This window comes from Gastrolobium bilobum, unplaced genomic scaffold (genome assembly GCF_033153095.1).
Source record: "Gastrolobium bilobum isolate Gb01-03AN ecotype WA unplaced genomic scaffold, APGP_CSIRO_Gbil_v1 utg2833, whole genome shotgun sequence".
In the NCBI taxonomy this organism is placed as follows: domain Eukaryota; kingdom Viridiplantae; phylum Streptophyta; class Magnoliopsida; order Fabales; family Fabaceae; genus Gastrolobium; species Gastrolobium bilobum.
The window spans coordinates 107,489-131,721 of NW_026899149.1; the positions used below are offsets into that span (position 1 = coordinate 107,489).

General features: G+C 34.4%; 5 protein-coding genes across 5 annotated transcripts; 2 read left to right on the plus strand and 3 right to left on the minus strand.

Annotated features, from left to right (window-relative positions):
• LOC133287680 (sugar transporter ERD6-like 7) lies at nucleotides 1-4,260 on the plus strand. The gene is made up of 18 exons (XM_061485337.1): nucleotides 1-195; nucleotides 356-418; nucleotides 839-928; nucleotides 1,046-1,105; nucleotides 1,192-1,257; nucleotides 1,384-1,449; nucleotides 1,610-1,685; nucleotides 1,881-1,945; nucleotides 2,039-2,131; nucleotides 2,248-2,328; nucleotides 2,510-2,594; nucleotides 2,794-2,837; nucleotides 2,925-2,987; nucleotides 3,093-3,152; nucleotides 3,235-3,288; nucleotides 3,407-3,466; nucleotides 3,791-3,905; nucleotides 4,063-4,260. The coding sequence occupies exons 1-18, from the start codon at nucleotides 31-33 to the stop codon at nucleotides 4,176-4,178; spliced, it is 1,422 nt and encodes a 473-aa protein (XP_061341321.1). The 5' UTR covers nucleotides 1-30; the 3' UTR covers nucleotides 4,179-4,260.
• A 515-nt stretch (nucleotides 4,261-4,775) lies between these two features.
• On the minus strand, nucleotides 4,776-7,253 carry LOC133287679 (probable indole-3-acetic acid-amido synthetase GH3.6). Its single transcript, XM_061485336.1, has 3 exons — nucleotides 6,855-7,253; nucleotides 6,514-6,621; nucleotides 4,776-6,434 (listed from the first exon to the last, which is right to left on the minus strand). The coding sequence occupies exons 1-3, from the start codon at nucleotides 7,133-7,135 to the stop codon at nucleotides 5,099-5,101; spliced, it is 1,725 nt and encodes a 574-aa protein (XP_061341320.1). The 5' UTR covers nucleotides 7,136-7,253; the 3' UTR covers nucleotides 4,776-5,098.
• A 1,834-nt stretch (nucleotides 7,254-9,087) lies between these two features.
• LOC133287741 (uncharacterized) lies at nucleotides 9,088-12,014 on the minus strand. Its single transcript, XM_061485407.1, has 4 exons — nucleotides 11,214-12,014; nucleotides 9,835-10,042; nucleotides 9,589-9,718; nucleotides 9,088-9,473 (listed from the first exon to the last, which is right to left on the minus strand). The coding sequence occupies exons 1-4, from the start codon at nucleotides 11,993-11,995 to the stop codon at nucleotides 9,199-9,201; spliced, it is 1,395 nt and encodes a 464-aa protein (XP_061341391.1). The 5' UTR covers nucleotides 11,996-12,014; the 3' UTR covers nucleotides 9,088-9,198.
• A 5,534-nt stretch (nucleotides 12,015-17,548) lies between these two features.
• On the plus strand, nucleotides 17,549-19,420 carry LOC133287729 (protein RESISTANCE TO PHYTOPHTHORA 1, chloroplastic). The gene is made up of 4 exons (XM_061485395.1): nucleotides 17,549-17,999; nucleotides 18,197-18,407; nucleotides 18,713-18,882; nucleotides 18,964-19,420. The coding sequence occupies exons 1-4, from the start codon at nucleotides 17,694-17,696 to the stop codon at nucleotides 18,988-18,990; spliced, it is 714 nt and encodes a 237-aa protein (XP_061341379.1). The 5' UTR covers nucleotides 17,549-17,693; the 3' UTR covers nucleotides 18,991-19,420.
• Nucleotides 19,421-19,532: 112 nt separating this feature from the next.
• LOC133287718 (exosome complex component RRP4 homolog) lies at nucleotides 19,533-22,842 on the minus strand. The gene is made up of 6 exons (XM_061485381.1): nucleotides 22,474-22,842; nucleotides 22,356-22,401; nucleotides 22,158-22,247; nucleotides 20,931-20,996; nucleotides 20,771-20,836; nucleotides 19,533-20,415 (listed from the first exon to the last, which is right to left on the minus strand). Exons 1-6 carry the CDS (start codon nucleotides 22,728-22,730, stop codon nucleotides 19,957-19,959), a joined length of 984 nt encoding a protein of 327 aa, XP_061341365.1. The 5' UTR covers nucleotides 22,731-22,842; the 3' UTR covers nucleotides 19,533-19,956.
• Between the last annotated feature and the right edge of the window lie 1,391 nt (nucleotides 22,843-24,233).

A 24,233-nucleotide genomic window follows, 5' to 3' on the forward strand; every position in this document is an offset into this window, starting at 1 on the left:
AGGAGCAAGCGACTATATTCAAAAGTGAACATGGGGATCAAAGAGAATGTGGAGGATGGTGTGGAGAAAGGAACCAGAGAGCCATTGATGGAGGAACAAAACAACCAGCTGGTCCATGCAAGCAAAGGGCATCCATGGATGGTTTACTTCACTACATTTGTTGCAGTCTGTGGTTCTTATGAATTTGGGGCTTGTGTAAGTGTTTTGTATGCAGTTAAACTCTGTGTATATTTGTGACCTGTTGAAACAAGACAAATAAAAACAATTCTGAGAATAGAAATATGCTAGTTTTAATTGACAAAAGAGTTTGATAGATGTTTGTTTCTCTGAGGAATGATTATTATTTTGTTTCCAGGTTGGCTATTCATCTCCCACACAAGATGCTATCAGGAAGGATCTCAGTCTGTCTCTGGCAGAGGTAAGCCAGTAGTTATTGAAATTTTGATCCATTTGCATTACTCTTAGGAGTAATGAAATCAATGGAAATAGATTGTAAATGACTAACAAATACTTCAACCTAGGAGGGGCTAGTCTTTCAGTAAGCTTAACTAGGACAAAGGGTTAAGAGGAATAAAGAATATGCAGCAAGAAATAAATAAAATGTTCTGAAAGTAAAAAGCTCAGCTGATCAAAACTGAAACGCCTGCCAGTGATCTAAAAATTTTCGCAGAAAGATTGACTGGCTTTAAAGAAAAAAAATTAAGAAATTTTTTAGTAGCAAACTTAGGAGTGTTATGTACACATAAAATAACACTTAATGGATTTGATGCCAGTGCTGGAAAATTAGCCCTGTATTTGATCCAATTTTCTTTGCTTTTGGCATATTCACTTTATGCAGTACTCCTTGTTTGGCTCCATCTTGACTTTTGGTGCGATGATTGGAGCAATAACAAGTGGTCCTATTGCTGATAGTTTTGGACGAAAAGGGGTAAGTTCAGGGATATTATGATGGTTGTTTTGGGATTAACTTCTAACTTGATAATTGTTCTTAATTTCTTATGAGGTATCCTAGGTATTAAACAAGTTGATTTTGGAATATATGCAGGCAATGAGAGTATCAAGTGCTTTCTGTGTGGCAGGGTGGCTTGTTATTTACTTTTCTGAGGTTCCTAGTACAAAACTTGTATTATGTTTTGCCATAATTGTTCTCCAAGGATTATGACTTAACATAACTATTTTTCTTTTATACAGGGCCCTGTGCCTTTGGACATTGGGAGGCTAGCAACAGGATATGGAATGGGAGTTTTTTCATATGTGGTTGGTGGTAGTTCTATTCCCAAAACAACCACTCCTTGTATAATGAAATAGTTCATAAAATTTCCTTTGAGCCATTTTCATGTTCAAATTATTGTAGTTTGACTGTATCTTTGGTGGGTTATGAAGGTTCCTGTCTTCGTAGCAGAAATTGCACCAAAAGATCTCAGAGGGACACTGACTACCTTAAATCAGGTAGATTTTGAAGAATTGCAACACTTGTATCTTCAGGATCAATGGAGTCCATATATATATACGTCGTTAATACTGTTATAGTGAACTGATTGAATAGTAAGTATAGTATGCAATAAAGGTATCAAACATACCTGAGTTTTGTTTTTCTTTTCCCTTGTAGTTGATGATCGTTGCTGCAGTGTCTGTGTCATTCGTAATTGGAACAGTACTTTCATGGAGGGCTTTAGCTTTAACTGGTGAGTTTTCTCCCCAATTTGAATCTAATTCTAACAAGAAGGGGATAAACAAAATAGATAACATAATACCTTTTTCCCAAACTAGTTGGGAGCGGCGGCCGATGAACCCAAATGAAAAGTAATAAAAGATTAAGAGAAAAATAAAAAGAAGATACTTTGCTGGAGGACTCACTAGGTAAGTGTTTGCAATTGCAGGCCTCATTCCCACTGCTGTATTGCTTTTGGGTTTGTTTTTCATTCCTGAATCTCCTAGATGGCTGGTAAGAAAAGAATTCCCATATGAATTTATTTATAAGAGGACAATATGCAGTGGTTTGCATAACATCAAGATTACCAACCAAACATTGCTGCAGGCAAAGAGAGGACGTGCGAAAGATTTTGTGGCAGCACTGCAGATACTTCGCGGTAAAGATGCTGATATATCTCAAGAGGCAGATGAAATTCAGGTTCCTATACTTTTAGTGTTAGATATAATTCTGTGACATTGCTCTCATGCACATGTTAAAGACACAGCATTCCAAGGATAATACAATTAAAGGGTGTCTTTGTCACTGCCACACAGGATTATATAACTACATTAGAACGGCTCCCAAAATCCAAGCTGCTGGAATTGTTTCAAAGAAGATATCTGCGCTCGGTCACTGTAATTATAACTCTCTCCACTCCAACTTATGATTGAAATCTGCTTCCTTTTCATGTTTTTGTTGTATCAAGCAAACATGGAGTGATTTTTATTCAAATTTTTTAATCTTCCCATTTTTCATCTACCAAATTAATTACATCCTAAAGGCCAACATATAACTAATTTATATATCAATGACCAGATTGGAGTAGGGCTTATGGTCTGCCAGCAACTTGGGGGAATCAACGGAGTTTGCTTTTATGCCAGCAGTATTTTTGAGCTAGCAGGTACTTACTTTTGAGAATTGTTGTAATCTTAACTATGCATTCCAAAGTCACTGACACCATCTTACGTATACTTGCTTGCATGCCACCATTTACATCCACATTTCCCATTGGAAGCATGTTTTCAAAACTTGAATAAACTTCATGAAGCATTCAGATTTTTATTTCTTGGCAATGAATATCTGTGGATTTTATGTCATAGGATTTTCTTCCACCACCGGGACTATAATATATGCTTGCCTTCAGGTTCTTAATTTTAACTTAACCACTAATTCTTGGAAAATCTAATATTCGTTTCTTCCAAACCAACCCATCATGATTTTTATTTTGCAGGTTGTGATCACAGGACTTGGAGCTGTCTTCATAGATAAAGCTGGTAGGAAGCCTCTACTACTGGTAAATTCAAAGCACAAGACATTTTTTCTTCGAAGTTTGATTATTGGTTTGCTTATAAAGATCCCCTTCATGTGTAATATTCTTATTGTTCTTGGTTTCATTTAGCTCGCTGGATCGGGATTGGTGGCGGGTTGTATATTAACAGCAGTTGCATTCTATCTTAAGGTACATCTCAACTGAGAACCCTACAGCTTCCAGTTTTTAATCCTGATATTAATGTGGAAGTTATATCCTTTGTGTATAACAGGTTCACGAGGTGGCTTTGGGGGCAGTCCCAGCACTTGCTTTAACAGGCATACTGGTATGATCATATTACCCTTTCTTTCATTATGCTATTTTCTTGGATGTGTCTCATAAATATAAACTAATTATTTATGTGATATACATTATGTGACATTTAATTCTTTCGGTGACATTAGGTGTACATAGGATCATTTTCAATAGGAATGGGAGCAGTTCCATGGGTTGTGATGTCCGAGGTATTCACTCTTCTCCCCCTCTTTTCTCAGCTTTCAAGTTTGCCAATAAGCTAAGCACAAGCAAGAGAAGAGAAGCAAATAAATAAAACATTTACTAGATGGAGTTTCCAAAATTAGAGTTGCATTTAAGAACTACCAAATGTTGATCCCCAACTATATATACTTCTATTTTCTTTGATTTGGGGTTTAGCTATTTGTGCGTGTTGCTATGCCAAAATCAACATGCAAATTCTACAGTTATAAAACTTGTCCTATATTATCAGAATCAGCAAGACTTTTTTTTAGCAAAGAGATAGCATTAATCTTGCTCACCTTCGGTTTCAGATATTTCCTGTCAATATTAAAGGGCTTGCAGGAAGCGTAGCTACATTAGTGAACTGGTTTGGTGCATGGTTGTGTTCCTACACTTTCAACTTTCTCATGAACTGGAGCACCTATGGTAAATACAAGTTATATTTTCAGTTTTATGTCATTTAAAGGACTAGTGATCAGCATTATTATATGATAATCGATTTACCATTTGGCAATAATAGTAGAAGATTGAAGTTTAAGAAACCTGAAGAACACGTGAATTCACTTGTGTGTATTATTTTCAGGTACCTTCATTCTTTATGCTGCAATCAATGCACTAGCTATCTTATTTATAGTTGTGGTGGTGCCAGAAACCAAGGGGAAAAGCCTGGAACAAATACAAGCAGCCATTAACGCGTAGCAAGCAGGAGTTTTGCAATTTGCAGTGTATGGTAGGATAAACATAACAAAACAAAACAAAAACAAAGACAGATTGATGATTGAATCACTGTCCTTATTATTTATCGTTGGTTTGCTTCTATATTGATGTTTGAATTCGTTCTCAAGGTTTATAATTTACTTTGGTTCGCTTCATGTCAATGATTCATGGAAATCGTAAAGAACCAATTCAACTCAAAAGCTTAAGCTATTAGGTGAGGCTACATTAATGGTTTTATATATCACACGAGAGCTCACTGGGCTTGAAGGGTGGACAATGCACAGGTCCACCTACCTGTGCGAACAAAGAAATTCCACTTGAAAGAAAGTGGTGGCGGCGAGGATCGAACTCGGGACACGAGGCTCTGATACCATGTAAAGAACCAATTCAACCCAAAAGCTTAAGCTATTAGGTGAGGCTACGTTAATGATTTTATATATCTCAACAGAAATATATACTCAAGGCAGCAGTTTAAAATTTGCAGTTGCACTATGTCTCCCAAAGGAGAGGGGGGAGGGGATCCCATTTTATTGCATCCGAAAATAAAGAACTCAAATTTATTAAAATGATCTGGTTTAAAATAATTAATTTACAAGGTAAATTTAACCACAAAAAGAACAAATGGAGAATGCTTTTTTCCCTTTCCAGCATTTTCATAAAGAGTTACAAAAATTTCCCCACACCTAATGTTGATTAACATCTTGAAAGCATACATTAACTTGTCTTCCAAACAGCTAATTTTACAATTACATAGATTTTTACTATTGTAAAAAGCAACTAAGCTTTTTTCAGACATTATGCTACTGAATGTGATCAGATTCAATTGGACAATCCTCAATAGAGTTGAATTTCAGAAGGTGGGGATAGAGGCATTGGTAGAAATTCAGTCCATTCACTACATATTAGCCATCCGAAGATACTGCTACTAAAGCTAATTTTTTCAAGAGTTTAACAGCTTCATGATTCCGTATAATCTTGGGTGGTTTATATTGACTAGCTGATGCTCCATTCTTAATGGCTAATTTGGATAACTGATCAAAAGCTCCAGGCCTTAGGATGAATATCAATAAGTTCCCAAGTTCACCTTTATCCCTTTGCACCTTGTACATAGCTCCCAAGCCATTCTCAAGAGAGGAAATACACCTTTTAAAAATTAGAACTGATTCCTCCAATTTATGCTCCAGAAAATTAGATTCCTCTTGGATTTCTACAAATACCTTCAACTGCTTTGGCCTTGACTCCTGGTCCAAGAAACTTGCAAACTCAACAATCTCAATTCTCATAGCACCTCTTAGTTCAAGTTGAAAATATTCAACAGCTGAAATCAAGTCTTTCTCAGTCAGAATCTCAGCAGGAGTTTTAGGTGCTCTCATCACAAATTCCACTTGTGGAGATGAATTATAGAAGCCAACAACTCTCACTATATCACCCAAACGGTAGCGATAAAATCCTCTATAAGTAGTAACAACCACTTCATACATCTTCCCAACCTCCACACTGCTAAGGTCCACTGTTTCTTTGCCAACATCATTGTCCTCATTCATGTTATATGGAAGAAACTCAAAGTAAGCAGCAGTTGGAAGCATTACAAAACGTGTTGTCTCGGGGGGTTGCATTATGTCTAAATTTATACCCACACTACACTCTGAAGCAAAGTAATCTCCTCCTAAAATAGGTACCTCTCCTGCATAATACTTAAGCTTTTGATAGTACTGCTTCATGCTTCCGGTTGTAACACACCTGATGAAACGAATGTTTGGCCACAATCTATATACAATCCCACCCCAGTTCTTACCTTCACAAACTAACCTTATTCTATTTGACAATTCTGGCTGAGGCCCACAAAGTGTCTTAGTTACAGCTTCCCTCATTGCTACCTCAGAAATTTCATAACTTGGAAACCCATGATCAAGATCATCACAAAGCTGCTCCCACTTGGACTCCAGAAGACCAAATGCTTTAATCAAGCCTATGGCATAAGGGGTTCTAATTCCATCTATAACATCAAGATTCCTAAGGCCACAAAGAAGGTGGCAATACATTTGATGCTCAACATGAGATCCAAGAATAACTTCTAGAGGACTAGAAAAGGCATCAAGTTGTTGAGAGGTGGCCTTACCACTTTGTAAAGGGTATGAAGAAGCAGCCATAACCTTCAAGCCACATTTAGTAGTAGTAATACTATCAGCATAGAGAAACCATAGGATCTTGTTGACTTCAGGCCTTGGAGGAAACAGCCTGCACGTAAGTCATTAAACAAACATATAAAAGTTCCTTCAAAGTTTGGCAGAAACTAAAATCTATTGGATTAATTTACCTCTGAAGAACAGCAACACTGCCTCGGTGAGCAATAAAGGAGGCAGCTTTGGAAAGGCTTGAATCAAAGTAAGGAATCAATTTTGGTTTCATGGAACTTGTTCCGGAGCTGAGAAAGAAAAAGCCACATAAAACAACCAACTTAAACACCTCTATCATCAATCAAAGTTAAAGTATCCAAAGAACATTGAAACGTTCATATGACAAAACTTTATAACCATAGTGTCTAACAAATGAGGGATCATGATGCCTACAACATAACCTAGTATGTGAAGTGATTTGCAAGTAAAGATGAAGGCTTATTGGGATATTGATTTGAGAGTAGAGAGCTATTATACCAACCTGTAGAAGAAGCAGAGGAGAGGATCAACAGAGAGAAGAGGGTGATGAGGATCAATTTTCCCATCTGCCATCTGGTTGATATAGTCAACGTAGTCTTCATGGGAAGACAAGGGCACAACACGGTTGAAAGTAGAAGGATCAAGAGGATACCCTTTGTAGGGGTGGAGATAGCGAACGCAGCCATTGTGAAGAAGGATTGAACGAAGAGTCTCCAACTGATGATGCTGGGCGTTCATGGTGGAATCTTCCAGCTTCTGAATGAGTTCCTCGTCTGTCATCATGGTCACTTAATGTTTGTCTTTGTGTTTTTCTATGTTGTATTTTGTTCACGTTCAAGATCACAACTTTTTCTACACTTTGTCGGATGAGTACAAAATCAGAACTTTTGAGAGGATTCCGTTGCCGTTCGTTTTCAGTTCAGAATAACTAGTTTGTTTTCCCCTTGGTTTTGACTTTTGGTTCTAGAAAGACATTGTTACGAGAAGATGTTTATAGAAATATAAAAAGTAATAATAATTAAGTAAAGTTATTTCTCATTAGATACATTAGGCGTGAATTCTTGTGTCTTAAGATTCTGTCATTTCTGTGAGTATCCGCGTCATTAGCGGGTAGTTTTCAAAATGAATGGTGGAGGTGTCAAAATTGCCAGCACCAGTTCAAAATCAACTATTAATGACACTGAGGGTTGCGAAGGAAAATTTCTTTATAGGAACAGATGCACCGAAATTTTGTGAATTTTTCGCACAAAAATAAGATAGGTATCACATTATAAATAAAAGATGTTTCAAAAATTTGATCCATCCGTATCACCGAATAAGATATTTTCATTACAAAGAGACTTATTTATTGTGGGACTTTCATATTAAAATTTCATCATCATGTAAATTTTTTGTATTTTTTTATATATATATTAAAGGAAAAAGTGTTTACCATTTTAAATGGCATAAAGTTATGTCATTATAACAGAGAGATAGACACAAGAAAATATTTTTTTATTTAAAATTTAAATTAAAAAAACAAACCACCCACTTTCTCTCCTATTATTTTTATTTTTTATATTTATCTTTCTCTTAAAATGACATAATTTATATCATTTAAAATGACAAATACCAGACCCTATATTAAATAGACAAAATTTAATTATTATTAATAGAAAAGGAGATATGTATAAAAATTTCATATTAAATTTAATCATGATTCATTCATGATTGTTGACTATTGGTCTGGAGAACTGTTTGGTACTTCCCAAGGCCATATTTAATTTGTTGGTTTAGTCCAGTGCAGTCATTTTTAAGGAGACGTTTAGTACGGGGGAAATTTTTATTTGTCCGGAAATTTTGATTTTTAAAAATATAATTTTTACATTCAGTTTACGATAATATCTAAAAATTTAAAATTTAAAAAAAAAATAATTTCTTGAAAATCTGAAAAAAAAAAAAAAAATCAGTGTACCAAATAGCCCATACTGTTCTGCTTGATGAGTTGGCAGCAAATTGAAGACGAGGATCTTCTTAGTTTATGTTCACACACAAGCGTACAATAACTAACACAGTTTGAAAAAGGTTCGAGACACTCTGGCCAACAAAAATATCCAAGTAGTCATGGATTTACAGGAAAAAAATATTTATCCCTTTAAACCAGGGTTATTTTAATTGTTGGTTTAAAATTTAGATTAAAAAAATCATTCAATTTTTCCTCCCATAATTTTAATTGTGTATTCCTTTCTCTCAACTAAAAAAATAAAATTCTATATTTTTTAAAAAGACAAACACCATACATATTACCCATTTTTAACGATACTTCTAATAAATTACAATGCAATTATAATTAGTGTTTTTTTAATATTATTCATAAATTTATCGATTAATTAATTAGTTTGATTCGAGTTGAGTAATATTATATAAATGGCAAAACTCTTCGTACTAAATTTTAACACAATTATATTCTGGGACTCGAACTCAAAAGTATTGATTAAGCCGAAATAATCACTTATTAATTAATCTACCTACTTGGTGGCTTTTTTTAAAAAAAAAAAAAAAAATCATAGATTAGTTGCTTTCTTGACAATTATTTATCTGAGAACGGAATATTTCACAGTCCATTCACAAGAGTCTCTTTATGAACTCTTAAAGTTACGAGAAGCAAGAAATTACTCTGTAGATTTGTAAGTTCGTAATCAAAAGCTATACAAATCCAAGAAAGAAAAAAAAAAGTGTAACACATCGTATCCCATCTTATCTTTCATATTTTTTTTAATAGGAAGCTGGAAGCAGGAACAAAACCAACTGCACCCATCTCCTAAATGTAACCTTACTAATCTAAACTGAGTAGGAAAGTAAAGAGTTCAATCTATATCTCCATTGTGTGTTTTCCAAATACCTTTTGATGGATTTGATTGCGTAATTCTCACAACTTTCTGTCTTGGTTGTCGCTGCTTCTTTGTCAGATTTTCTTGAGGATTGTTATTTACTTTTACCACATCAACTTTCACTATGTGATGATCTGAAGTACCTTTGGAAGAAAGGACTAAATAGGACCCTGGAACAAATTTATATGGAGAATCTGAGGAAGATAATATGTAATCTACCCTTGTTCCATACTTACATGTCCCTTGCACACCTGCATAATTTTTATAATTTTAATGAACTTTGTATTAAAATTCAAGAAACCAAAGGCTTAAGAGGTTCAAAATTGAACTTTCATAAAATAAAAGGTTAAGAAATTGTAGTTGTACTTTGGCCTTTGGCAATCATGACAACGGACTCACATTCCCCTGCAAAGTCCTTAGCATCTGTGTAGTGTCTACTCTTTAGATATTTCATCACTTCAACCTTTGGAGTTGGCTTTCCCATCTCTTCATAGTACTGGACACACAAATGAACCAATTGATAGAAATTAATTTTATTTATTTTTATTTTTATCCTTAACATCAAAAAGTAAAAGGAGAAAAATAAGTTGAGGTCATGCCTGATATTTGTACCTTTACAATATCTGTCCATCTTTCTTGGGAGTAATCTGATTCATCAAGTGAATTAAGGCCTCCAGCTAAGATGTGTGGCTCATTATTAGATTGAATTATTGCATTTATTTGCTTCATCCGCCAATTCTCATCAAGATGATCAAGGAGGGTACAATAAAAGTTGAGTTCACCTGCTTGGGGTACATCGATAGTGGTCTTCAGAACATTCCTGTTGCCATGAAAATTACAATTTTGTTGCTTGTCACATTCACCCTTGTTGCTAAGTCATTCTCTAACCCCCACAATTTCAAATAGATTTCTTTTTATTGTATTTGTCCTAGCTTGATTGTTTTCACAGGCTGGATTTCCACTAATATTTCAATAATCATTCTTTAAATGGATGGTCATTAGCAAGAAATACCTTAGGAGTAAAGTAAGACAAAGTTACCTACTTTAATTATTTTGAAGTTGAACAATGACAGTAACACAATATGCTTAATCTCCTTCAAGATCAGACAAATTGGGCGTCTGGCTATTTCTTAAAACGGCAGCATTATTTGGTTTTTGCAATAGATATTCAAAGATGATGACAAACAGTACCAACATTGCATCATACATATTTCCTTGACATTGAACAAAAAATTATTTGATGCAGCTTATAGTGATGTTTTATCTCTCCCACCCCACAAAAAACAACAGCAACTTACTCTGGAAGAATGGTAATACTTTTCAAGGACAAAGACAAGGACCAACCATTAGTATTTGCCAGAATATGAAAAACATTAAATGTGTATGTTCTACAAGACCTAGAAAATCATGTCAAAAATGCTGAAGGACGAAAATATTCTGCGGAGGCAGAGCTACAGAAATTGATGTTCCTTCGTTGGAATATTTTGAAGAGCAAGTAAATAAAAGATGTGATCAATTGGTCTTGATTCTTAATAAATTATTCATCTAATCATTTATAAATTTCGTCACAAAAATGCTGATTGTTTGAGATATAAAATAAAATGCCAGTCTCAAAGGAACATTGATGAGAACACAAAATACTTGAGGAGTAGGTGGGGACAACCCTGCCTCGCTGCATACAGCTATCACAGTTAAGATGCCGTGTATCTTATCAATGCAAGTTGCAAAAGGAAGAAATTAAGGAAAAAAGGGTGTGTCAGTTTTTCAGGATTGAAAATTACACTTTGAGAAAACCTATGTATAAACAACACATAAGTAATGATACTTGTTTTTATATTGCATAGTTTTGAAATAATTGAAGACTTTATGACAAAAGTGATTATGGTTTTCACTTTTCCTTAGCAATGGCACAGGATCAAGATTCTTCACACACACAGTCACAGAATTAAAAATAATTAAAACATGGTAATTAATTAAGTAAAAGTCCTAACCTGAAATCAGTGTGATCAAAAACTTTCTGAACTTTGCATCGTTTGATGGGCCACTTGGACAAAACGGCGTTGCCGTATTCGGGTGCCCAGCTTTCAGCAAAGACATAGTTCATACCAAGAGCATGAGCCAAATCAGACAAAGGCTTCATCCCATTCTCTTCTTCAGCCTTAACATCTTGCAGACCCAAAACGTCAGCGTTTAACTCTCTCAGAACTTCAAACACAGTTCTTGTTCTTCCACCGTGTCGACTCTCTTCACCAAAACTCATCATCACCCTTCTCCAAGGCCCTTCTTTGTCGTGTTCCGAGAAGCTTGATTGTCGGTTTCTCAGCAGCGAAATCTCGTTGTCGGGTAGGTTAATGGACACTCTCAACTTTGACTTAGCGTACTTGCTCTGCTTGTTGACGAGGTTTTCTGAACCTGCAGGGTGTAGTGGAGATTGTTTCAGAATGCTTCTTGGTCTTCCTAGTTTGTCGTCAAAGGTGGTGGTTTTGTCTCCCTTGGGAAGCGCTGGTGCCATGGAGAAAAGTGCAGCGTTGAACGTTGCGATTCGTATTGGTTTGGTGGTGGTGGTGGTTGTGGTCGTGCTGCTACTGTTTGATTCGTTTTGAGGCTTTGGGATGGTCTTCATGAACCTCTTGATGACTAGTTTGGATTTGGAACGGCGCCGGAGTGGCCACCGGAGGTGGGAACAGAGGCGACGGAGGTTCTTGTTGAGGAGTTTGAGCATAATGGAGATGTGGGTGTGGGACAGGACAGGCTCTTGCCTTGGAGATACCATGAGAATTAAGATGAATTGACGTTGCTTGTGGTTTGTGAACTAGAACTAGAATTGTGGCTTATTGTAAGGGGAAAAAAAAAATGAAGGTTGAAAAGAGATGATGTGAAAGTTTGGGACTAGTTGCAAGTTTTCTTTGTCTTTAGAGGTAGAAAATCTCATATATAATTGAATTGGCAATATGTCATAACAAGAGTTTTCTACTTTTCTTCTCTCTTTTTTCATGTTTTAGGAGCACTTTTAGAATGTCTTTTGTAAAAGAGAGGAAGGTGTCTTCCTGGAAACGAGTTGGTGACATTTGGAACTGACTTAATAGTTATTATTTTCTTTCTTTCATTTTCCATTTTTTTTTCCAAATGAAATCAGTGACATGTATAGTTTGGTTTATTTTTGGATAAAGATGTCATATTATTCAGCCCTAAATAAAAGATAGGTGGGACTTGGAACATGCCATATTGGCATTGTCAGGCCCCAACTGCTCCAGAAACATAATTGGCTTCCTTTAATTAGTTGTTTATTGGACACTAGGACAATGTCGTTTAGCCTTCAACCGAAGCAAGAAGGTTACTTAACAATATATATATATATATATATATATACATAGAGAGAGAGAATTTTTGACATCAGTGTGTCAAATTTAAATTTTGACACCTTATCTGAGAGCCATTAGATAAAAAAATCAATAGTATCACATGCTTACAAATCAGAGTCGTCAAATTTGAAATTTGACATCTCATCTGAAATTCATTAGATCAAGAAAGATCAATGGTATCACATGCTTACAAATCAGAGTCGTTAATCTTTTTTGATCTAATGGCTCTCCGATAAGGTGTCAAATTTTAAATTTGACATTAGTGTCAAAAAATCCTACCTCATATATATATATATATATGAGATAGGATCAACTTACACCGGTGTAAGAATAACAAGTCTTACACCAAATCTCAACCGTTGATTTCCGTGCATCTAACGGTTGATATTTATTGGGAATTAAAAATTAATTAATGAGTGAGACCTAATAAATTTTAACCGTTAGATGCAGAAAATCAATGGTTAAGATTTGGTGTAAGACTTGTTATTCTTACACCAGTGTAAGATGATCCTGCCCATATATATATATATATATATATATATATATATATATATATATAGGGATAGGATCAACTGACACTGGTGTAAGAATAATAAATCTTAACCGTTGATTTCTGTGCATCAACGGTTGAGATTTTTTGGGAATTAAAAATTAATTAATGAATGAGACTTAATAAATCTGAACCGTTAGATGTAGAAAATCAATGGTTAAGATTTGGTGTAAGACTTATTATTCTTACACCGGTGTAAGATAATCCTGCCCCATATATATATATTTGTGTGTGTGCACGTGCACGCAACCAAATGATGGTAGTTTATTTGAGAATGATTTAAAGTCTTAATTTTAAATCCATTCCGAACATAATTGTCTCTCGAAGATGATACACGTGGTTTATCCAACAACAACAAAATGATGGTACTCAGTTGGAGCATGGAGTTGAGCAAATGGGATGAGAATATGTGTTTAATTCTTCCCAATACTATTTTTGGGAGAGGTTTAAAACCTTAATCTTGAATCCGTCTCGAACAGAATTATTTTCCGTAAAGGATACATGTGATTTATAAAAAAAAAAATGCACAAATCATGAATATATATAATTTATACTCGTTCCAGCCCCAGTATTGCACTGCAGGTAAACTCTTATTCTTTTAATTTTCCTAGCTTGGTTAAGATAATCAAGCAAACCAATTAAGGAAAAGCAAAGTATTAATAATAATATGAGCCAACATCTCTGGTCAAGGCCATGCAAATAAGATTCTTATTTGGAACGCCACGTCACATAAAACCCGCCGTACCCATCTCCCATGAGCCTACCATTTTTCCAAAAAATCTAAAGAATTAGGACTCGTGACAAGTGAGAACTTCTGTGATAAGACCCCATATAACATGAGTTGGAGTGGGGACAAACACCCTTGACCCTTCTCTGGTTAGCACTTTGCAAGTAACGTTACAATGCCAGGGAATATAGGAATGCACCTTTCTGTTTGTGTTCAGTATTTTATATACGGGGAGCGTTTGGTAGAGGAAATTTTTTTATTTATTTATTCAGAAATTACGATTTCTAGGAATATGATAAGAAAATGAGTTTTTTGAAAATGTTATCAAAAAATTATTTGGTAGACTAACATATTCCTGGGAATATTGGGTTAATTTGCTTGATACTATGTTTAGTTATATTAAATTTTTCATTTCCATAGAAATCCTAGAATACCACCTTTTGAATGATATTCCTGGATGGTTTTTTCAAAAAAAATTACACATAAAATAAAATTCCAGGAAAATCAGATTCTCAACAAAAATTTAAAAAACTTATACCAAACGTAAGTAAATAAAATTACCACTTTCAATTTCCCAAGAAATTCTAACAAAGTCCTTCTACCAAACGGCCCCATATACTACTACTTCTTTTTTTTCTTTGTTTTTTTGGAAAGTATAGTACTACTTCTTTTAAGAAAACGATAATTAACCTTTTCTAAAAGAAGCTACGATAAGGAAAACAAAGAAATATTGTATGGACCCATAAGATATACTTCTTAAGTATTTATTTTTCATCAAATGTAACTCTCTTTTATATATCATTTTACACGGTATTCTATGTTTTTTACTTTGCCCATTTGGATAATCATATTGGGATTTGATCCCACTAATTAATTATATAAATTATTTTAGTTAACGATACTTTCAAAGTCAATTGTTTGACTTATATATAGTTAGTTAAAAGCCTAATATTAAACGAATAAAAATTATAGTAACGCAGGAAGCCAGGAAGGTTTGTCTGTAATCGTGGCCTACATACTGAACGTATATGAGGAACAGGTAAAATGTGAAATATAATATTAACCATAAAGTATTGTCACTTTCTGTGTAGAAAAGGAAGCAAAATATTAAGAGTGAAAGAGAAAGACAGAAGCAAAGGCTAATTTGCTATGGGAATGAGTCAAAAACCTCAACGGGCTCATATTTATGTGTCAGCCCTGCATAACATAGTAGAAATGATTTTTTAAAGAGAGGGAAAATTCAACGTCACAATTTTGACAAATGTTACTAGTACCCACTCAAAATCAATGTTCTAAGAAAAAGAAAGATTAGGTAAGGTAATATATTTTTATTGCTATAAACTAATACGTGGGCCTAGCTGGATTTAATGTGTTGAAGAAAATGCCAAATGCATAAATTTGGTTTTCGAAGCTGTAAAAGATCTCAGCATTTTAACAAACTTTTTATGCTTACAACCAAGCTACGGGTCTGGACGTTGGAAGCTCCTTTCACTATATTTATTACAGATTATTCTATATATATTCATATGACAGTGATACAATATTTAAGTAGATATTTTGTAACCTAATGATATTAACTTTTTTACCAGTTTAATTTTAATGAGATTTAATTAATATAACGCTTTTGTATCTTTTGTCCATTCTCTGATCAGATGATTTTCCTTTTAATTGTAACTATAAATAAATAAATTAAAGAAAATTATGGTATTTTAGACAAGGACTTCTGCTTATATATGCAGCCTTGGATGATAACATTATTTTATTTTTTTTATTTTTATTTTTTTGGTATAAATGATAGCTTGATTTATCCAAAGCTAGTAGATTATATGCCAGAAATAAGAGATTCTCAGATACATGAATCCTCTTAATCTAGAGCGAGTAGGTTGTGAATGAGCTGTGGTAAACATGCATTATTAGAGAATGTGATTCAGTAGGTGCGCCCTGCATATATAATATAACGCAAGCCTTTTGCTTTTACAGTTGCGGGTGTGCAACTGGGCATGACAATCTTTTTTTATAAATATTTTTTTTCTTTCTTTTAGTCTGAGAATATTGTGTAAAATATATACATTATGCAAGCAATGTGATTCAAACATGGTTATACATCAGAAGGTTTATTACTGGACCATTTTTATTTGTTGGACGTAATGTTCTTAATTTAATATTTATTATATATTATTTTATAAATTTAATTTATGTGGTTCAGTGACCCATCGGTTAATCCAGTGACACAATATCTCAATGGAGTCGATGATTGGGCTTAAAACATTGATAAAACTGTTAGAAATAGTATATGATAAAAAGATAAAAAAAATTTGCTATCAGAAAATATGAATTGGCAAAAATAAAAAAATAATTTCTTTTTGACTCACTATTTATTAAAAACAGACATAATAAAATATATTATCGGCATTAAATACATATTATTTATTAAATGATTTATCTTTGGATATAAAAATAAGTTATGCTATTTTGTTTAACTCAATCTTATCAATCATATTTTTTTTTTTATCACAATCTCTTCCTAAACATAGAATTGTTGTTATATACTCCCTTAACTAACATTTCCAAAACACTCTTTTATCAGCTCATCAAGGAAAGTTAGCCATATTTAGAATTCCATTTTGATCTTCCAAGAATCAGAGATCAAATGTTCTAAAAAATTAGTGAATTGAACATATAGAATTCATTCATCACCTCAATGATTGTTCTGAAAGGGAATATCATATTATTTGTCACTTTTTTTCTAGAGTTTAGTTGAGCTAACCCTATCCGAATCGAGGCGAGAGAGCTTTTGTTGTTGGAAGATGGTCATATATATCTAGCTATGTTAATTACAAGCTACTCAGATTGAGTTAATGGTGAGAAATTTGGGTAATTTACGTAAGGTCATAGGTTCAAACTTCAATACTTCTATTGTATAAAAAAAAAAAAAAAAGCTATCTTAATTACTCAGTGCACAATAATGCATGGTCGTTAAAGAGGACCATTAATGCAGAAGCCTAATTCAAGTCCACAAGGGCCAAAGCCCCAAAACTATACTATCACTTATGTGTTCAAGAGTCCCAAATTTGCAGCCATAAATTTAATACAAATTCCCCATTATTTTCGTAACATAGGGTCCATTCTATTATACCCAAACTGAACGTGGTTATGTTAAGTAGACAACTTGAACTGGGCGGATCCACAAGACTCTAGAAATTGAACGTGGCATGTTTCTAATTTAAACTATACAAAATATATATCTACACATCATTTTTAACATAATTGTATACTTTTTAATTTATTACATACATCTATCACACTAAAAATCATAAATTTATTTTATAAGGGGTTCGCTTTTTCTACCGTCAATGTAAATAACTTATCTACAGTGAGCCCAAAACGACATCATTTTGAGGCAGAAATCAAGGTATTTTTGTAATTATAATTTATTTCAAGGTTATAATAGTCTTTTTATTATAATTTTTTAATTTTTCAACCCAAAACGACATCATTTTGAGAGCGAATATAGATAACTTATCTACATTCACTTTATAAACATTAAAGTCTTTTATAAAATACTAACTGAAAACATAAAATTACGAAGAGAACAAAAAAAAAAACATTCTTCAACAATTTATTCCTCAAACATATTTTCTCGTTAATTTAAAATTTACAAACTCAAATGCAATGAGAAAGCGAGTAATTCAGTTCGTCTGAGCTGTTGTCGTTTAGACATCATTTCTGCGTTCCAAGTCCACATTCTGCTCTACCTCACATTCCTTATCTTCCATCCTCTCATCGTCGTCGAGTTTCCGATGAGAACCTAATTTCCCACCAAAAAAAAAAAATGAACACTTTGATTTCACCGGCTTCTTCAAACCGTTACCTTTCGGGGTTCCCTTACCCTTTTCCCTCTCCGGTCCTAAGCAACAACACCAACCTTCAAAGGTTCCAATGTACCCTTCCAACGATTAGAACCAACTTCTTGTCGCACTCTCTGGTTCGCGGCACACTCTCTGCACGTGCCACTTCCGATGAAATCGACACACAAACAGTGGATGAAGAACTTGCAGAGGAGATGAAAGTGGAACCCAACGCCAACGAGGGAAGCACATCCACTTTTTCTGCTCCAATCGACAAAGAGCTTAAAAAGGTTTTTTTTTCCCACCACTGGATCATCCTTTAATCTTAATTCAAATCAAATTTTAAGGATGCCCATTTGGTCAAAAACCTCTCTTTCTTAGAAATTCACTTGAAAAACGTTTCTGTTGTTGCATGTTAATAAGAGTAAGGGAAGACATTAGATAGATAAGAGTGGATATTAATTTTTATGTCTGTTTCACGTGACAGGTTGCTCAGAAGACTGCTGCTACCTTTGCACCAAGGGCTTCCACAGCTACAAAAAACCCTGCAGTACCAGGAACTGCATTGTACACTGTTTTTGAGGTTCAAGGGTATGCATCAATGTTGTTAGGTGGAGCTTTGTCTTTTAATCTCATATTCCCCTCAGACGAACCTGACATTTGGAGATTAATGGGAATGTGGTCTATTTGGATGTTCAGTAAGTTCACACCTAACAAATTTGATCTGAATTGAAAGTTGCTTGAAAGAACAAGTGCTTGCTTGCTAGTTGCTACTTCATGCTTTACCAGTTACCATTCTGCAGGATGTTTGATTGGTCAGTATGAAAAATTTCAAAACCTTGTATAGATAATGTGCGTTTCTCAGAAATATTGTTTTGTATTTGAAACCAATTGTAAGTGTGATTAGTAGTTCATGCAAGATGTTGTTCGTGTCCTATTGCTGTGACTCTTTATTTAGTGTAATTTTTTTATGTTGAATAGTATTTATTATGTTTATATGCAGCAATCCCTTCATTACGAGCTCGAGATTGCTCAAAGAATGAGAAAGAAGCTCTCAACTATCTTTTTCTCCTCATCCCATTGCTCAATGTTTTAATCCCATTCTTTTGGAAGTCCTTTGCTGTTGTTTGGTCGGCAGATATAATAGCCTTTTTTGGAATGTATGCGTGGAAGGTACATGTACTTTCTAGTTATCCAGATTTGCTGTTAGCTCTATTTTATTGTAACTAGTTATCTGAAGCATATCACTTGCAGTTTGGGTGGCTTCAGAAAACGGACTAGGGAACCCAACCTGGTGGTTAACTACTACTATCAAGGCTTGCTGGTTCTTGACTTTCTTTTGGATCTGAATTATATATGACACACAGCAAATGCGATGCAATATTTCTTGGAGAATTTCAGGATCCCCAAGACCAAGATGAATGAATTGTGTTAAAATTCCAGTAGCTTTGTACCTACTAGAGGAGCAAGATACCATCCTTGCATTTCTTTTATTATCAAATGAAGAAAATGATATAGGGTCTCTGAAAGTTTTGAATTTTGATAATTTGTAGTGCCGTGTATTGCTGAAAATATTGAAATCCCCAGTGCCATCAATACCCTCCCAAAGATGAAACGTAATTTAACCTTGGTTTATAGGACATATATTTTGTTCACTTAGATTTTTTTATTTTTTATTTTTTTGAAAACTGTATCACTTAGATTTTAGATGGCTGTAAAGTGTAAAGTATTTTCTTAACTGGAATAAAATTAAGACAGTTTTAATCCAATTAGTTTCTGGTGAATAAACAGTAAAGGGTAAAATATCTAGCTGATGCATCCTGATTCCATTAATTAATTTTCGCCACAATTTAGTCAAGATCACAATGCAGAAAAAAAAAAAAGGAGGCATGGGCTGGCAAGTGCCAACCCTGAAAACAAGATGGCAACGGCCTGTCAGAAAAACTATTCACCACTCAACGCCCACAGTTACAACACCTTGAACCAAAAAAATAGAAAATAGAAAATAGAAAACTACTAGGACCTCCCAACTTTTGGGGACTCCTTACATTTTCAAACTATCGGATTCCGTGACTAAAGCCATCTAACAAACATTCCAATGCTAACAATGTTCAACTGAGTAGCGAAAGGACAGTGGATCTTTGAACACTATTGAAGACTTACTACAATTGCAACAATTTTTTCCCTCTTTTATACCCCTTTCCAGAAGACCAAAGGAATAATGAAACTTGAAACTTGCTTGACAATCTACCGCTTCTTTTTATTTGACCTTCTCCTTTCTGCCTCTCTTTCGGCAACCAGAACACAGAACTCAGAACCAAGCATCTCGTGTAAATCAAGATTCAGAGAAAGGCTTAGATCAATAATTCCCTTGATGATGTCCAATGTAATATTGAATCCCAAAATCGACAATACTCTAACAGCATTAGCAGCCCTGCATATATATTTTCTTGTCTCCAATGTTGTGTAATTTTTTTCTTGTTCTTCAAGACTCACAGAATTTTTATTGGGCGATAAAACTTGGGGATCAGATTGGTTCACTAGATCTTCTACCATGTCATCTTTGGCTTCAACATGTTCCCCAACCCATATGAATCCATTACAGCCAATTATTAAATCAATGCCATACTGCTCCAGATGATGGAAATGTTGTTTTTGTCTCTTCACTAAATAAGGTGGGACTGTAAGCAGCTGACCTCTATTAAGCTGTCATACAACTGAGAGCTATTAGTAACAGTATAAGATTGAAGAATATAATCCGAATAAATTTTAACCAACCATTATATATTACAATTACATGCCATCAATATAATCCCTATATGCACCATGGCAACCAGAATTGTATTTTCCCTAATTCGAGGATGCTTGCATTACATATCACTCATAGACAAGTTGGAAGCTGTGTAGTTTCATATCTGAAAGCTACAATACCCATCTCATATAATTTTCATTTTCTACTGTCTCGTACTTTATGTATGTATCCGGCTATCACTTTTTGAGGTAAAACAAGAAGCAAGTCAAAAAAGTAATATGAATTACGATGGTTTTCAATACTACAAACCTTTCCGTATTTCTGACTTCTTGCTTGAAGGTGTAAGCCATCATTCTGGAAACCACGAACTTCAGCCTGCGGCCATGTACATAGTTAAGGACATTAATCAATTGTTGTTTCCTTCATCTGATGTAAGTAATTTTCAGTATATAAATAAAACTGGACTTACACAAACAACATCCTTCTCCTCAAAAATACAGCGCATATTTAGTTCATCCACAGCTGTCCTCCGCCTCTAGCAGTGGAAAGAATAATTCTGAATGAGGGGGTTTCAAGCTTAAGTGGGGCAGAAAAGCCAACAGCAGAATATGGCAATGATGAAAAAAAAATAGCAAAAATCAATAGAGTGCTTTCAGAAACGAAAGTAATTGTGAATAGTACTTCCTTTTGTGTTTATCAAAAGCATGTTTAAACTTGAAGGACTTAACTGCTTGTTAAGTGATAACCATAATTGCATGTTTTACAATTGGCATTTGCATTGCTGACCTTGATTTACTGATTTCTTTGAGAATAATTTCTTCAATAATTAGGGACTTTTACACAAATTAAAACTGAAAAAAGTTACCCCTCAAATCAGCCCAGCCATTTCATGAGAAAAGACATACATGCTGTGAAGCCTAGATAGTCCAAAATTGGCAAAGTACCAGTGTCAATTCGCTTATCCAACACCAACATGCATATGATACACCTGAATATGTATCGAGGAAGTATCCTCCGATTTTTATTTTTATTTTAAGTTTTACTGGTTGATCTGGTTGGAACATGGCATGCCACCCATATGGCTTACCTTGGCTAGATACAGCTTATTCATAAAACATGTACCAGCAAATGTTGACACAGACCTAATATACAATTCAGGTCATAAATAATATTTGCAGTTCAGCTAACATATTACCAGCTTAGACTGCACCAAAAACCAAAAGATCAATATTAACATTGGATCTGCACCAAAGAGCTACCCAAAGTCAACAAACATGTCCCAAGGCATTATTCCATCTCGGTCAGTCTAACATTGCAAAATATCCCAGAATCAAAGCACTAACAATCTAAAACTTAATAAATAACCATACTCATTATGAACTACTTATACCCTAGAAAGCATAGATTACAATGATTTGAAGTTATAGTTTTGTAACAGAATCTACTAAATACATATCTGCTTCCTGCTCATTCATTCTTTCCCTCAACAATAACATAATGGCTTGACAACTATAAGCTATGTCAGCAATATGAGACAGCACAAAAACAATAAATACTTCCCACTCTATCATAGTTAACCAAAATTAGCTAAATTGTCATCCGCAAAATTTTCAAAAAGAGAGACGTATGCAAGTTATAGACATACTCTCCTGATAAAGAGTTGCAAAATATCCCCAAAACAGAAGTTATGAAATACCTGGACACCATCAGGCATATTCATAGAAGAAAGCATCAAAACTGCATCTTGACTGTAATTTATCTCCAATCTCCAACGCTTCTGAGCAACCTACACGACAACGAGTAAGATGGTGATGAAAGTGAAAGAACAGCAATAATAAGCACCGTACAATTTTCAAACAAATTCAGCGAAACTGTTGATACTAAAAAAGAGTACCTCAACAACACGCCCTATAACAATGTCACCAACCTCAGGTTTGTACCTACGATTCATTGGATTCCATTAATGAACATAATAACAGAAAGACAGTTGAGAAGTTAAGAACGAAGATTACCTGGAGCGCAACGCGCGAACATAGACGAGCTTGTTAACGCGCTCGACGACGCCGCAGACAGTGGCGACAACTTCGCCGTCGAGGTCGGCGGTTCCATGTCCCTTGAGGACACCGTCTTCAAGGTTGACAGGGATTGAATCGGCTATGGTGACGGAAGCATCGGAATTCACCTTGGATGACAGAGACTCCAACTGTTCTAGAGCCTTCTGAAGACGAACCTTCTGTGTTTGGCTCAACGGTAACTGTATCTCTCTCATTCCTCTCCTTCTCTCTCTCTCTCTCTCTCTCTCTCTCTCTCTCTCTCTCTCTCTCTCTCTCCTCAAACAGTATCGAATGGAAGAAGAAAACCCTAAACCCTAAGCCTCACTCTGCCACCACCATTTCAGAACCTCCGTCTCTGTTCTGAATTTGCAGTTTGGGCCTTTAAGCCCACCTATTAAATGGGCCTTGCTATAAAGGGATTTCGGTTTTACTTTTCCACTTCGGCGCCATATTCTAAAAAAATTATACTTTTATCTTTAAAAAATAAAAAGTTTACTTTAAAGTTTAAAAAATAACTATCACGTAATAAAATATGAGATAGTCATATGATAAACTCACAATCATACAAAAGTGAATCAACAATGATGATTTTATAATTATTTATTTCAATAATTTTTATTTTTTTTGATAACATATTTCAATAATTTTTATTTCTCTTCCTTTATCACCATTGATATACTTTTATATTATTTTGATTTTTCAAAGACTATATCATGTTTTATTTAATATAAGAGAAGCCAGGACAATAACCATGTTGTCGTGATTTGGAAAAAAAAAATATAAATATTAAAGTACTTTTAAATAAAAAAAATTAGTTGAATATTAAAATTAATAAACACTTTTTAAATAAAAAATTATAAGAAAGGATATGTAATAATAGTGGTGGTGGGGGTAGAATAATTAGAGTGGGTTGGGCTAGAATTCGATTTTCAAAAATATATTTAACTTTCGACTTCGATTTTTTTTTTTTTTTGGTAGATAACTTTCGACTTCGATTTTACTTTTCCACTTCAGCGTTATATTTCGGAAAAAAAAATTATACTTCCATCTCTTAAAAAAAAAAATATAGGATATTATACCTACCTTTTTTTTATATCTACCTTACCTACTACTCTCTAATATCGTTGGATCAGAATCTTAAGACGAGGGAGAAATGATAAAATTAGTTGATATTAGGAGTGTAAATAGGCTAGGCTAGGCTAGACTTTGGTGTAAATAAGCTAGGCCTGTGAAAAAGACATTAGGTTTGGTCTGGCCTATTAGCCTGTGTAGGCCCCAAATTACAAGTCTGACCTGACATATATTAAAAAATAAAAGCTTTAGTCTAAGCCTATTAGCCTGTTTAACCTTATTAAACATTCAATAATTAAAAGAATAACTAAAATAATATTATTGTATCATTCAAAATTATTAAAATAATAATTTTATTTATCTTATTTAAAATAAATAATATGATATAGGCCGGCTTGAAGGCTTATAGGCCCGACATGTACAAAAAAAGTCTATCGCCTATTTTCTAAAAAGTTTTTTTAAAAGCCTAGGCCTGTTCTATTTTATTATTTGTAATACGCCAAACCTGACCTAATATAGGCTAGGCCATAGGCCCCTATAAGCCTTCAGGGATTGGATTGGATCGGATTTGAAAAAAAATCAAAATCGAATGGATGATTATATGATCAAACCGAAGGGATTGGATCAGATGATTTTTGCTTCCAAAA